Below are 15424 nucleotides of genomic sequence, written 5' to 3'. Positions count from 1 at the left end.
TCATCCTCTACTGCCCCCGTCTCCTCCTGCCCTCAGTCTTTCCCAGCATCAGGGTCTTTTCCAATGAGTCAACTCTTCTCATCAGGTGGCCAAAGTACTGGAGCTTCAGCATCAGTCATTGCAATGAATATTTAGGGTATGCAACATACTCAAATTTTCAATTCACAGAACATTAACAAAGTTACTAGGAAAACTGCATTACCATAACTGAAGATGTTAGAGTACACAAAATTCTGACAAAGAGAACCAAGGTGAAGGAGTGGTTTGCTGTAGGAAACAAAAAATTATACCAAAAACAACATAAGAAGAGAAGTAATTTAAAGTGTTTAAGACATTAAATGCACAACTGACTCCAAACTGACATTTAGTATGCATTATATTATAGGATATAAAAGTTACTCCTATTTATGGAATGTTAAGTTCACACTCAAGACATTCAAAGCTTCCCATATTTAATAACCAAATTTTGGTCCAGTGGATAAGACTCCGAGCTCCCAGTGCTGGGGGTCTGGGTTCAGTCCTGGTCAGGAAACTAGATCCCACATGCCACAGTGAAGAACAAAGATCCTGCATGTCACAACTAAGACTCAGCACAGCCAAGTAAATAAATAAAAACGGACACTTAAAAAAACCCCCACTGTTTTCTGATTTCACCCAAAAAATAAACAACCAGCAAATGATTTCACCTCTTTAAAAAAAAAAAAAAAAAAAAAAAAAAAACCCTTTACACTCAAAAAAAAGGGGGTGGGGGTGGGGGATGAGGTGGGATTCTGTCCTTCTTAAAAATGTTCCTAGGGATACCAAAAGACTTGCATTTGCAAAACAGTTGGTAAAAAATAGTCCTGTGGATCGTACAAGAAAGGGAACAAGGACCAGTGATAAGACATTAACCAGACTGGCTTCTTTCTCTCCTGCTTCAGAGGCTGGGCTCTCTGGTTTTTCGTTTTTGCATTTTCAGCAGGTAAATCTTTAGTCTCTTGGTTAACTCTGCAGACTGGTTTCTCTTTGCTTAGCAGACAATCTCTCGCATCTACTCTTGGACTCCTCCTTCAATACCCCGTCGGGGGAGCTGACTTTCTTGTTGGGTATCCTGGCGGCGGGACAGCACTTGCCAGGTGGTAGCAGATCAAGATTCCTCGCCAAGCTGGGCTGACCCACCCGCACCCCTGGCCTAGCCTTACCGGTTGACTGCGGGGCCCGGAATAAGTGAGGCGGGCTGTCACTCAACCACTGCACCCGCCCCTCTCAGTTGCCCCGCCCCGTCCTAATCTCAAGGAGCCCCAGATTCAGTACTTTACTTTTATTTTTTATTTATTTATTTTTTTAGTACTTTACTTTTAATCTGTGTCTTTTTATGTGAAGTGTGGGTCTTGCAGACTGCATATAATTACGTGTGTGTTTTTTTTTAACCCACTGTGATAGTTTTTGTTTCACTTATTGCATTTGAAAGTGAAGTCGCTCAGTTATGTCTGAGTCTTTGCGACCCCATGAATTGTAGCCCGCGGAATTTTCCAGGCAGAAGCGCTGCAGTGGGTTGCCATTTTCTTCTCCAGAGGATCTTTCTAAGCCAAGGATCAAACCCGGGTCTCCCGCATTGCAGGCAGAGGCTTTACCTCTGAGCCGCCAGGGAAGAAAAGTATTTAGACTTTTGATATTTAAATGATTATTGGTATAGCTGGATTAATATCTACTATATTTTTACCATTTTTTATTTGTTCCTCTTGTTCTTTGTTTCTTTCTTGTCTCCCACTTTTCTTCTGTCTCCTCTACCTTTTTTTGTCTATCCCTTTTTTGAGGGCATTCTACCTAATTCTATTTTTTCTCTTGGCATATCATAACTTTTTTCAACATTTTTAGTCATTGCCATTGAGTTTGTAGCATACATTTACAGCTAACCCAGGTCCTCTCTGAAGTAATTGGGTGTGCAAATTCTCTCCCTGCCCCTTATAGCATTTCTGTCATTCATTTCACTCATCCAAAAGGTGTAATCACTGAATATGTTGCTGCTGTTATTATTTTCAATAAAATGTTATCTGTCAGATTAATTAAAAATAACAAAAACAAATTATTTAAGATTTAATTATTAGTTTCACTTGTTCCTTCTCTAACACTTAACCTTTTTCCCTTACCTTTTTCCTGATGAATTTCTTTTAACATTTCTTGCAAAGCAGGGGTATTAATAGTGACAAATTCCCTTAGGTTTTTGAAAATCTTTTATTTCTCACTCACTTTTTTTTCTTTTTTCTTTTTTTTTTTTTTGCCATGCAGCTAGTGGGATCTAAGTTCCACCAGGGATTGAACCTATACCCTTGGCAGTGATAGCACAGAATCCTAACTACTGGACCAACAGGGGAGTCCCTCTCCCTCAACTGTTGAAAGATAATTTTGTTTGACACAGAACTATAGTTGGGTGGTTTCTCTTTCAACACGGTATTTTATAAAACTCTCCTCCTGCTTGCATGGTTTCTGAAAAGAAGTCCAATTTACTTCCTATCCTTAGTTCTCCATGGTAAATATCTGTTTTTTCCCCCCTGACTTCTTTAAAGATTTTCTTTTTGTCTTAGATTTTTCTTGAGTTTGACTTTTTAAGTTTTATCCTGTTCAGTGAAATTTGAACTGCCCAGATCTGCATTTTTGGTATCCATTATTAATTTGGGGGGAAATCTCCTCACTACTCTTTTACTTATTCTGTTCCCTTCTTATCTTTCACATATTATCATTTTGTATATGTTGCACCTTTTATATAATTCATTTATTTATTCATGTATTTATTTTTGTCTGCACTGCATCTTCATCGCTGGGTGGGCTTTTCTCTAGTTGTGGCGAGTAGGAGCTACTCTCTAGTTGTGGTGCTTGGGTTTCTTATTGAAGTGGCTTCTCTTGTTGCAGAGCACAGGCTCTAGGGCGTACAGCTCCCAGACTCTAAGAGCACAGGCTCAATAGTTTTGGTGCACTTGCTTAGTTGCTCCATGGCATGTGGGATCTTCCCGGATCAGGGTTCAAACCCATGTCCCCTGCATTGGCAGGGGGATTCTTTACCACTGAGCCATCAGGGAAACCCCTTTCTAATTATCCCAAAGCTCTTGATTTCTGTTCTGTCTTTACCCTTTTCTTAACTTTGCATTTCAGTTCAGAAGGTTCTGGTGAAAGCTCTGCAAGGCTGCTGATTCTTTTTCCTCACACATTTGCACTGTAATGATAAGGTTCCCCCAACCAAGAATTCTTTATTTTTGTTCTGTTCTTTTATTTTTCATTTCTTTAATTTCCCTTTAAGTTCTTTCTTAGAGTTTTTGTCTCTGTATATGTTACCTATCTGTTCTTGAATATCATCCATTATTTCCATTAGAACACTTAGCATATGAATCATGGTTGCTTTAAATTACTGGTCTGATAATTCCAACATATCTGCTACATCTGAATCAGGTTCCTTTGTTTGTCCTAATCCTGGAGGTGTGTTTTTTAAATCTCTCATTGTGTCTTTTAATTTTTTGTTGAATATCAGACATAATCTTACTGCTAAAAAGAACTGAGTTATATAGGCCTGTAGTGTGAGATTTTAGTTTATCTGAGAAGGGTTTGGGCTTTGTTTATTATTTGCTGTGACTACCAGGGGCTAAAATATCTTCAGGTGTCCTTGCTTTTGTCTCCCATGTCATCTTAGGGTTACTACATAGATTTGTAAATAAGTTCTGAAATATACAGCTCTTTTAGTGTTTTACACTGCTATTAGACAGGAGTCTTCCTTTTTTTCATTTTTCCTTATTTATTGGCTGCACTGGGTCTTCATTGCTGCATGCAGTCTTTCTCTAGTTGCAGTGGGCAGGGGCTAGTTTCTAATTTGGTGCTCAGGCTTCTCATTGCCATGGCTTCTTTTACTGCAGAGCACTGGTTCTAGGGTACATGGGCTTCATATTTGTGGCACACAGGCTTAATCGCCCCATGGCATATGGAATCTTCCAGGACCAGGGATTGAACCTGTGTCGCCTGCATTGGCAGGCGAATTCTTATCCACTGTACCGCCAGGGAAGTCCTCAGGAGACCTCTTCTTAAAGTACCAAATGAATTGTGGTGGGGAAGGATGGACAGAATTCTACAGGAAATGATCAAAGATAAAATGGAACAGATTCTCTCTCTCTTTTTTTTTTTTTTTTGGCGCTGTGAGAGTTGCAGGATCTTAGTTTCTGGGACCAGGGATGGAACCTGTGTCCCTTGCAGTGGAAACACAAGAGTCCTAACCTCTGGACCAACAGGCAGCAGTCCCCAGAAGGAACTCATTATTATCTAATAATGAGGACACTTTCAAGTGTCCGTATTCATGAAGAAGGGTCCCAGTTTCCTGCCCGGCGTTGAAACCTTATGGTTTGATGCTATAATATACCAAGAATCTACAAATGTTCTTACAGAGACCACTTCCCGCCCACTGCGAGAACCTGGTCAATTCAAAGACACGCCCTCCGGCCTCCTGTCACTCAGGTACAGGGGGCGTGGCTTGCAAACTGTCCAATCAGGGGAGTCGCTGATTATTTTACGTCTGATTATTTGGTGGTGCCTCTTGGATGACGTGGGAGGGGTGGACTGCGTGCTCAATGTAGATTTTTCTTCTGGAGCCAGCCGCATGAGCTGTAACTGACTTAAGGCCCCAGGTGGCTGTGTCACATTATGTGTCGTCGTGAGAGCACTTGTTGCGGAGTGTCGTGGGGGGACTGCTGGACACTCCAGAAACCGAAAAATGTTGAATGTGCGGAGTCAGGGGTTGGGAGAGGGGAGCCATGGGATTGATGGAGCCGGGTTTCCCCGCAGCTTACTCCGGAGTCTGCGGACCCAGGTTCGCCGGTTGCGTGGGGACTGGGCTGACAGCTGGAACCCCCTGACATCCTGTCCTGTCACTGCAAGCCCAAGTCTCTCCTAGACTGCACAGTGGCCATGGGAAGGGACACGGGGCAATAGCCACTCGGTCTCCGGGGTTCGCATGTGGGAGCAGCTGTGGTCTGTAGGATGTCCTTTTCTCCCTTTCTCTGCAGGAGAATCGTTTTACTCTCACTTTTTAAAATGCTTGAGGAGTAGGTCCTCAAATTCACGAACCTGTCCGCCCAGCCTAGCCTTCCCTAGGACTGGCAATAAATCCCTGAATTTCCAGATCTTTCCTCACATTCCCAAATGCCATCTTCCCCTCTGCAGTTCATGTATCACTTTTACCTATTTTTCTTCTTGGTACATTTCAAAGTGATGTTGTATTTTGTTTATTATTTATCCACAGAGCCATGGATGGCTCTTTTTAAAGATTTGTTTTTATGGCTATTTACTTGAGAGGAAAACAAAAAACAACCACCTGGAATATGTTATGAAATCTTTGAAATTGAAATCTTTGTGCCTCTCCTCTCAAAATCTGTCTGGCTCACAGACATGAAGACTTTTGGCTCAAGGATCCTTTAGAATAACTTTCCTAGGTGATCTGCCTTTTCAGCACTGCCTCTGTTCCTGAGTTTCTCACTTTGAAAAGATGTATTCACTTATTTGAGACTCAGTTTTTCAATAAATTTTAATTTTATTTACTCAATAGACCTGGGGAGACAGTGTAAAGCTTTTCCAAAGAGGCAGGAAAGGTGAATCTCAGAAAAAAGAATCTCATTATTACATTCCACATGTTAAATTTTTAATATTTTTTTAACTCTGAATAGATGTAGTTATAGTCTGAGGCCTTTTGGGTGGTTTCAAATGACATATCAAGACTTAGACTTGCAATACCTAAAAGTGTTCCCTGTGATGGTTTACAATTCGGTTTCTTTTTTTGAAAATAAGTGACTTCTTCGTTTTCTGATAGGAATAGATAGTTTGGAGTTTGCCTGTTGAACAAAGAAAATTGTGTCACAATTTTCTATCTTCCTTTACACATAAACACTGGGTTGAGTGCTTTTGCTGGATTTCTTGTGAAGTATCATTTTGTCAATTCAATGGTAATTCAAAGTATTGTGACTGTAGAGCAGAGCCCGAGGACAGTGAGTCCAAACTAAAGCTCCCTGCTTTTTGAAGCAGAGCAGACAGTGGGGGTTTTCTTTGGCATAGAAGTCTTTACATGTTATGTTTGAGTTCTGCTTCTATGATGTAAGTGCACTCAGAGTGTATTTTGTATATTGAAAAAGTCTGTGGTCAGGAGTTCTGTCTCCTGGACAAAGAGCTTATGAATTGGGGGGTTGAGTCTGATCTTAAACTGAGTCTTCCTTGAGCGTCTCCTCATTTTTTGAGGAGGTGAGGAGAGTTCTCTCCAGTGATGGCTCAGGTGTCCCTATCCTCCTTCACCAGGGACTGACCCACCTTAGAGATTATATCTCAACCTGGGGTGGGGCTTCCCAGGTGGCACAGTGGTAAAGAATCCTCCTGCCAGTACAGGAGATGAGAAGACACAGGTTCAGTCCCTGGGTCGGGAAGATCCCCTGGAGAAGGAAATGGCAACCCATTCCATTATTCTTGCCTGGGAGTTCCCATGGACAGAGGAGCCTGGCAGGCTACAGTCCACAGAGTTGCAAAGGGTCAGACACAACTTTAGTGAGTAAACAACAACAAATAAATGTCCAGTGATATCTTTTTTATTTTTTATTGGAGTGTAGTTGCTTTACAATGTTCTTAGTTTCTGCTATGAGTGACTCACAGCAAAGTGAGTAGTTATACATGTATACATATATACATATACATACATATGTATACATGTATACATATATCCTCTCTTTTTCAGATTCTCTTCCCATTTAGGTCACCACAGAGCACTGAGTAGAGTTCCCTGTGCTATACAGTAGGTTCTCATTAGTTATCTATTTTATACATCTTATCAATAGTGTATATGTCAAGCCCAACCTATCCCATCCTGCCAGCCTGCTTGGTATCCATACGTTTTCTCTCTACGTCTGTGTCTCTATTCTGCTTTGTAAATGACATCTGATATTTGTTTTATTTGCAGTTTCCTAATGACATTTGATGTTGAGTGTCTATTCATGTGTTTATTTAACATCCATATATCTTCTTTGGTGATGTGTGTTTGAATCTTTGGCCCATTTTTTTAGCCATGATTGAGACTTTATTTTTTCCCCCAAGGATTCTTGCTTTATTTTCGATTTTGCCATTTTTAACTGGATTGTTTATCATCTTACTGTTGTATTTTATGAGTTCTTTGAACATTTTGGATACCAATCCTTTGTCAGATATGCAGCAGGAAATGGCAACCCACTACAGTATTCTTGCATGGAAAATTCCATTCACAGAGGAGCCTGGCAGGCTACAGTCCATGGGGTTGCAAAAGTCAGACACGACTGAGCAAAAAAAATCTTTATTCTGCAAAGATTTTTTTCACAATCTGTGACTGTCTTTATATTCTCTTACCATTGTCTTTTATAGAATAAGGGCTATTAATGAAATGAAGCTTATTTTTTTCTTTCTTGGATCTTGCTTTTGGTGTTGTATCTTAAAATTCGTCAATTAACACAAGATCCCCTGGATTTTTTCCTGTTATCTTCTATAAATTTTTTACTTTGGGATTTTACATTTAGAACTATGGTCTACTTTAAGTTTTTTGTAAGTTCTGTGTGTAGATTTACTTACTTGTTATTTGCATGTGAATATCCACTATATATAGCACTGTTTGTTGAAAAGTCTTTCTTTTCTCCGTTGAATTGCCTTTTAGTCCTTTATCAAATGTCAGATAGTTATCTTTCTCTGGATCTATAAGAAAACAGTTGACTTCTGTATCCTCAGTCTTCCCATATTCTCTTATTAATTGCTGGAGTGATATCTGGTGTTATGAATCCTTTCAGATATTTTACATAGAAAATCATATCACACACAACAGAGCCAGTTTTATTTCTTCCTTCCTAATCTGTATATATTTTATTTCTTTTTCTTGCTTTATTGCATTAGTTGGGCCTTCTGGTATAGTGTTGAACAAGAGTGGTGAGAGGACACCTTACCTAGGTCTTAGTACCTTACCAAAAAAAGTCTCTTGTTTCTCACCATTAAGTGTGATGTTGCCTACAAATTTATGCAAATGTTCTATCTTAAGAGGCAGAACTCCCCTCTGTTCCTAGTGCATTATCATCAGTGGATGTTAGGTTTTATCAAATGCTCTTGTCTTATGTTCCTTTCATTCCTGATTTTATTTTACTTTTTTTAATCCAAAACGTGTTTATTGGGATGGTTTCCCATTCATCCTGATACAGGATGCTTCCAGTGCTGCTTCCGTCTGAAAGAGCATCCTCTGTAAGCCTTGCTTTTCCTCCTGTAGGCTGGCAGAGGACAATAGAGCAGCCAACACGCTGTTTGTGCATGGCTAAAGGCGGTGGTGATTTTATAGCATCCTGGGCATTTTATATCCATGAAATAGGAATTGGGGCTCTGCACCAGGCGCTTCTTATGTGTCCTCTTCTCCTCTTCTGGAGAGGGATGAAGAAGATCCTTTGCGAGAGGCATGTTCTTGTGAGGAGGTCGTCACCGCCGGAAAGGCTCATTCCTGATTTTAATAATTTCTGCCTTCCCTCTTTTCTCATTTAACCTGCCTAGACCTTTATCAATTTTACTGATTATTTCAAATCACCAGCTTTTGATTTTGTTGATAGCTTATATTCCTGCAATTTTTAGGTCTTCCCTAGTTTGGGGGGGTCATTTTATTTTAGCGTTATTGTGATATAACTGACATATGACATCATTTTCAAGTGTACAACATAATGATTTGATATTTGTTTATATTATGAAAGTATTACAATAAGTCTAGTTAGTTAACTAGACTAACATTATTACACATGGTTAGAGTTTTTCTTACAATGAAACATTTTAAATTTCCTCTGTTAGAAACTTTCCAATATGCAATAAAGTATTATTAATTATAGTCACACTGCTGCATATTATATCCCTTGACTTATTTTATAACTGAAAGTTTATAACTTTTGATCTGCGTTCACCTATTTCACCCACCCCTCGACAACCCTCTCTTCACTTACCCTCTCTGGCAACTACCAATCTGTTCTCCATATCTGTGAACTTGGGGTTTCCTTTTTTTCTTTTGCATTCTTTGACGGAAAGCCCTGTGAATCCTTTGTGTTATTATATAATCATGAACAGATTCACCAGCAGACCTCCATGGACTTGAGTTAACTCCTGTACAATATGGAGCTCTTAACATATGTGGAGCTCTTAACAAGTTCCTCAAGGGTTAGCAAGGGCTTTGACTGAAAAGAGATCTTTCAGGACTTTATCATTTCATTCTGTATGCTAAAAACTGGTGAGAAGCAGCCCTGAGGCTCATCGTATGTAGAATTTGTGGAGGTCTAAGTTGTAATGTCTTTTTAGCATGTAATATCATGGCAAGTTGTCTGAACTCTAGGTTCTAAATAACTTCTTAGCTCCACTAATGGGAGAGAGAGAGAATGGAGAAACAGTCTACAATAAATGTTACACAAACAGAAAGTATGAGGGTGTTTTAATCTGGCCAGTTGCACCTGGCTAATTCAGGCCAATATGGCTAAATGATCCTCATTACAAGCTGTATTTCCACAGGCCTCCTGGACTCTCATGTTTGGTGATGGGAAGAGAAGGAAAAGCTCCCATTTCTTCACTGTATTTTATTCATTAAAAACTACTGCAGGTTTGACCTCGTACATCATGGCTTTTTGCTTTGCATGTGCACTTAACCACGTCCAACTCTTTGTGACCTCATGGACTGTAACCCATCAGTCACCTCTGTCCATGGGATTTCTCAGGCAAGAACACTGGAGTGGCAAAACGGATTAAAGATCCAAATGTAAGACCATAAACTGTAAAACTCCTAGAGGAAAACATAGGCAAAACACTCTCTGACATAAATCACAGCAGGATCCTCTATGACCCACCTCCCAGAGTAATGGAAATAAAAGCAAAAATAAACAAATGGGACCTAATTAAACTTAAAAGCTTTTGCACAATGAAGGAAACTATAAGGTGAAAAGACAGCCTTCAGAATGGGAGAAAAATAACAGCAAATGAAGCAACCGACAAAGAATTAATCTCAAAAATATACAAGCAACTCCTGCAGCTCAATTCCACAAAAATAAGTGACCCAATCAAAAAATGGCCCAAAGAATTAAACAGACATTTCTCCAAAGAAGATGTATAGATGGCTAACAAACACATGAAAAGATGCTCAACATTATCCATTATCAGAGAAATGCAAATTAAAACCACAATGAGGTACCATCTCATGCTGGTTAGAATGGCTGCTATCAAAAAGTCTACCAACAATAAACGCTGGAGAGGGTGCAAAGAAAAGGGAACCCTCTTACACTGTTGGTGGGAATGCAAACTAGTACAGCCACTCTGAAGAACAGTGTGGAGATTCCTTAAAAAACTGGAAATAGAACTGCCATATGACCCAGCAATCCCACTGCTGGGCAAACACACTGAGGAAACCAGAATTGAAAGAGACACGTGTACCCCAATGTTCATCACAGCAGTGTTTAGCCAGGACATGGAAGCAACCTAGATGTCCATCGGCAGAGGAATTTGGATAAGAAAGCTGTGGTACACATACACAATGGAATATTCCTCAGCTATTAAAAGAATGCATTTGAATCCGTTCTAATGAGGTGGATGAAACTGGAGCCTTTTATACAGAGTGAATTAAGTCAGAAAGAAAAACAGCAATACAACATATTAATGCATATATATGGGATTTAGAAAGATGGTAATGATGACCCTATATGCAAGACAGCAAAAGAGACCCAGATGTAAAGAATAGACTTTTGGACTCTGTGGGAGAAGGTGAGGGTGGGATGGTTTGAGAGAATAGCATTGAAACGTGTATATTATCATATGTGAAACAGATCGCCAGTCCAGTTTCGATGCATGAGACAGGGTGCTCAGGGCTGGTGCACTGGGATGACCCTGAGGGATAGGATGGAATGGGGAGGGAGGCGGGAGGGAGGTTCAGGATGGGGAACACATGTACACCCATGGCTGATTCATGTGAATGTATGGCAAAATCCACCACAATATTGTAAAGTAATTAGCCTCCAGTTAAAATTTAAAAAAGAATACTGGAGTGGGTTGCCATTTCCTCCTCCAGGGGATCTTCCCACCCCATGCATTGAACCTATGTCTCCTGTGTCTCCTTCATTGGCAGGCAGATTCCTTACCGCTGTGCCACCTGGGAAGCCCCCATACATCATGGAGGACTGAGTTAAATGGTGTGTGATAACAAAGGAGATGAGTTTTTTTCAAAAGAGATTGATATGTTTAAAATGATATTTGATTCATTTTTGTAGCATTTTTCTCATTTCTCCAAGGACCTCTAGACCTTCACATTAGAGAGCATTAGAGAGCAGTAACATTTCAAGTGGTCACAGTAAAAATGCACAAATAGTTTGCATGTGTTCGTTATGCTGTTAAATTCATGATGAAATAAGTATGGACAAAAAGTAAGTTCTGATGACCAAGACATAAAATAAATGTTTGAAGGTGATAGGATCATATACAATCTTCCTATAAATTGAGCATAAATCCCAGAGTTCTGTCAGACTCACACTGGAAACATATTTGTGATGTTTTAGGACACAGTGACTTTTGAGGATATGGCTGTGAACTTCACCCCAGAGGAGTGGGCTTTACTGAATCCTTTGCAGAAGAAACTTTACAGAGATGTGATGCAGATAATTCTGGGGAACCTGGTCTCAATAGGTAAGATTGACAACATTTCTTCACTTCTTCGAGAACAAGTATTACTTGCCAATCAACATTGCTCCAAGATGTGGAATGTGGAAAAGGAATACAGTACTCCCCCTTATCTGCATGGAATACATCCATTTCAGTGGATGCCTGAAACCATAAATAGTACTGAATCCTATACATACATACCTATGATTAGTTTAGAATTTGATGCACAGTAAGAGATTGATACGGAGAAGGAAATGTCAGCCCACTTCAGTATTATTGCCTGGAAAATTCCATGGACAGAGGAGCCTGGCAAACTCCATAGGGTTGCAAAAGAGTTGGACATGACTTAGCAACTAACCAACAATAGCCAAGAGACTGATAACAATAACTAAGAATAGAACAAGTATAATACCCATGCACTTAACACACATAAGTGTTAAGTGTGCATAACTTTGCAGTTCAAGATGAGACAGCAAAATAAGACCAATTTCTTTTTCTTTCACAATTTAATGACAGAAGATTAATTTCTCCTATAGATCTTAGCAACATCAGTATATATCTTTTCTTAAGTTGGAATTTTCATCTTTTCATTAAAAAAGGACTTTACAGTTTCTGTTTGGCATACCCTAATTCTTGCATCACTATTCTTGCATTTTAGGGCCATCATTAAGAAAAATGAGAGGACTTACCCTGATGGTCCAGTGGCTAAGACTCCACGCTCCCACTGCAGGGGGGCCAGGTTCAATCTCTGTTCAGAGAACTAGATCTCACATGCAACAACCAAGACCCAGTGTAGCCAAATAAATATTTTTAAAAATTTTTAAAAGGCATCATATTATACTCTTCTAAAGCTTGTTTAAAAAAGAAAACTTGAACACAAGCACAGGGATATCACCTCAGTGATCTGACAACTGAGATGGCAACTAAGTGACAAATGGGCAGGTAGCATATACAGCATGGATGCAGTGGACAAGGGGATGATTCATATCCTGGACATAATGGAGGGCATGTTGCAAGATTTCATCATGCTACTCAGAAGGGTGCACAGTTTAAAACTATGAATTGTTTACTTATGTGATTTTCCATTTAATATTTTCAGACTGCAATTGACCATAGGTAACTGAAACCACAGAAAGCAAAACTGTGGATAAGGGAGGACTACCATACACTGGTAAATAAACTAAGCATGTCACAGCTCATTGTGGACCTAGAATCTAATATTGTTCTATAATTTATAAAAATTTGCATTATTTTTCTGGGTCTACATTTTAGGGAAAAAATGAGACAGTCATAACATTGAAGATTGGTACAAAATCCAAGGGAGGAAACTAAGGTGAGTTACACACACAGTAGACAGTATCCCATGTGAGAGTCCTGGTATGTCATAAACTTTTTAAAAATTTCTTTATGTATCTATTTCTGGCTGTCCTAGGTCTTTGTTGCTGCACAGGCTTTTTCTCTAGTTGTGAAGAGTAAGGGCTATTTTCTAGTTGCAGTGCATGGATTTCTCATTGCAGGGGTTTCTCTTGTGGAGCACATGCTCTAGGGCATTCAAGCTTCAGTACTCACAGTATGCAGGCTCAATAGTTGTGACAAATGGGCTTAGTTGCTCTGCGGAGTATGAGATTTTCCCAGATGAGGGATCCAACCCATGTCTCCTGAATTGGCAGGTGGGCTCTTTACCCCTGAGCCACAAAGGAAGCCCCTATCACAGCTTTTTAAAATAAGCAAATAAAACAAAATAATCCCAGCTTCAGTTTTATTTATCCTTAATTCTTTTTCCACTGAAAGTATTTATTTAAATGTGACATGGGTGTTCATTGTTTGTAACTTTATCCACTTTGGGAAACAATATTAAGAAACTCCACATATTAATATCACTGTTTTCATATGAAAACACTGTTTTCATAATAGTCCTGTTACAGAGATTTCAAACAGTTTAGAAAGGGTGAAAAACTTTCACTTTTGCTATAAAATATAAAAATGTAGTTCTAATACCCTACTAATAAATGTGAAATTATTAAAGAAATCAATAATTTCTCTCTCTCTTTTTTTTTTTTTTTACAGAATTCATGTGGTAGAAAAATTCTGTGAAAGCAAAGAAGGTAGTCAACATAGAGAAGTTGTCAGCCAGATTCTAAATCTTAATCCAAACCAGAAAACTTCTGGAGTAAAACCATGTGAATGTCATGTGTGTGGAAAAGTCTTGTGTCATTCATTTCTTAATAGTTACATCTGATCTCACACTGTACACAAACCATATGAGTATCATGAATATGAGGAGAAACCATATAAATGCAAGAAATATGGGAAAGCCTTCAGTTACCACAGGTCTGTGGTAACTCACACTGGAGGAAAACTCTATGAATGTAAGGAATGCGGAAAAGCCTTCACATGGCTCACAACCTTTCGAAGACACATGATAACACACACTGGAGAAGGACCCTATAAATGTAAGGAATGTGGGAAATACTTTAGTTCTTCCACTTCATTTTGAGCCCATGAAAGAACTCACACTGGAGAGAAGCCCTTCATGTGTAAACTGTGGTAAATCCCTCAGGTCTCCTCTAGGCTTACAAGTCAATGAAAAAAACTACACTGGAGAAAAACCCTGTGAATGTAAGCAGTGTGGTAAAGCCCTCAACTGTCCTAGTTCCTTTCGAAGACGTGAAAGGGTCCACACAGCAGAGAAACAATGTGAAAGTAAACAACGTGAGAAAACTTTCAGTTCTCCTCTAGGTCTGCAAATCCATGAAAGAATTCACACTGGAGAGAAACCTTATGAATGTAAAGAATGTGGGAAGGCCTTCATTTCTCTTTCAAGCATTCTACATATAACGCACACTGGAGATGGACCTTACAAGTGTAAGGAATGTGGGGAAGCCTTCATTTGTCCCAATTCATTTCGATCACATGAAAAGACTCACACTGGAGAGAAGCCATATGAATGTAAACAGTGTGGTAAAACTTCCAGTTGGCCCAGTTCCTTTCTAATACATGAAGGAACTCATACTGGGGAGAAACCCTATGAATGTACAGAATGTGGGAAAACCTTCATTTATTGCACAACCTTTCAAGGACACATGAGAAAGCATACTAGAGAGAAACCCTATAAATGTAAAGAATGTGGGAAAGCCTTCATTTCTCCCTCCAGCATTTGAACACACATGATAATACACACTGGAGATGGACCTTATAAGTGTAAGGAATGTGGGAAAGCATTCAATTTTCCAAGTTCTTTTCAAATTCATCAGAGAACTCACACAGGCGAGAAATCCTATGAATGTAAACTGTGGCAGAGCCTTCAGTTGTTACACATCCTTTCTAACACATGAAAAAACTCACACTGGAGAAAAACCTTATGAATGTACAGAATGTGGGAAAACCTTCATTTATCACACTACCTTTAGAGGGCACATGAGAATGCACACTGGTGAGAAACCATACAAATGTAGAGAATGTGGGAAAGCCTTCAGTCGTCCCAATTCCTTTTGAAGGCATGAAAGATCTCATACATTGTAGAGGCCCAAAGTCAAGCAGTGTCCCTTTACATTTCTTGTGTAAATTCTTTTAGTTGTATACGTTGGATCACCAATTGGTCAAACTTTCAGTTTTGTTTTGTTTTTTGTTTGGTTTTTTTTTTGTTTGTTTGTTTGTTTTTTTGCTTTTGCTTCCTCCCTCCCTTCCTCCCTGACTGTGTTTCATCACTGGATATACCTCAGGGGAAGAGGTGTCTTCTCTATCCTGGTGTTTGTCA

The 15424-nt window shown here is 39.4% G+C and overlaps 1 protein-coding gene across 1 annotated transcript; it reads left to right on the top strand.

Moving 5' to 3' along the window:
• The first annotated feature begins 11585 nt into the window (after positions 1–11585).
• LOC136156631 (zinc finger protein 791-like) lies at positions 11586–15162 on the top strand. Its single transcript, XM_065919107.1, is given in 4 exon segments — positions 11586–11691; positions 14407–14760; positions 14845–14953; positions 14955–15162. Coding segments are annotated over 4 exon segments (777 nt in total).
• The last annotated feature ends 262 nt before the right edge of the window (positions 15163–15424 follow it).

Source organism: Muntiacus reevesi, chromosome 1 (genome assembly GCF_963930625.1).
Source record: "Muntiacus reevesi chromosome 1, mMunRee1.1, whole genome shotgun sequence".
Classification (NCBI taxonomy): domain Eukaryota; kingdom Metazoa; phylum Chordata; class Mammalia; order Artiodactyla; family Cervidae; genus Muntiacus; species Muntiacus reevesi.
Note: the sequence above shows the minus strand (reverse complement) of the source record. Positions and strands in the feature narration are given on the sequence as shown.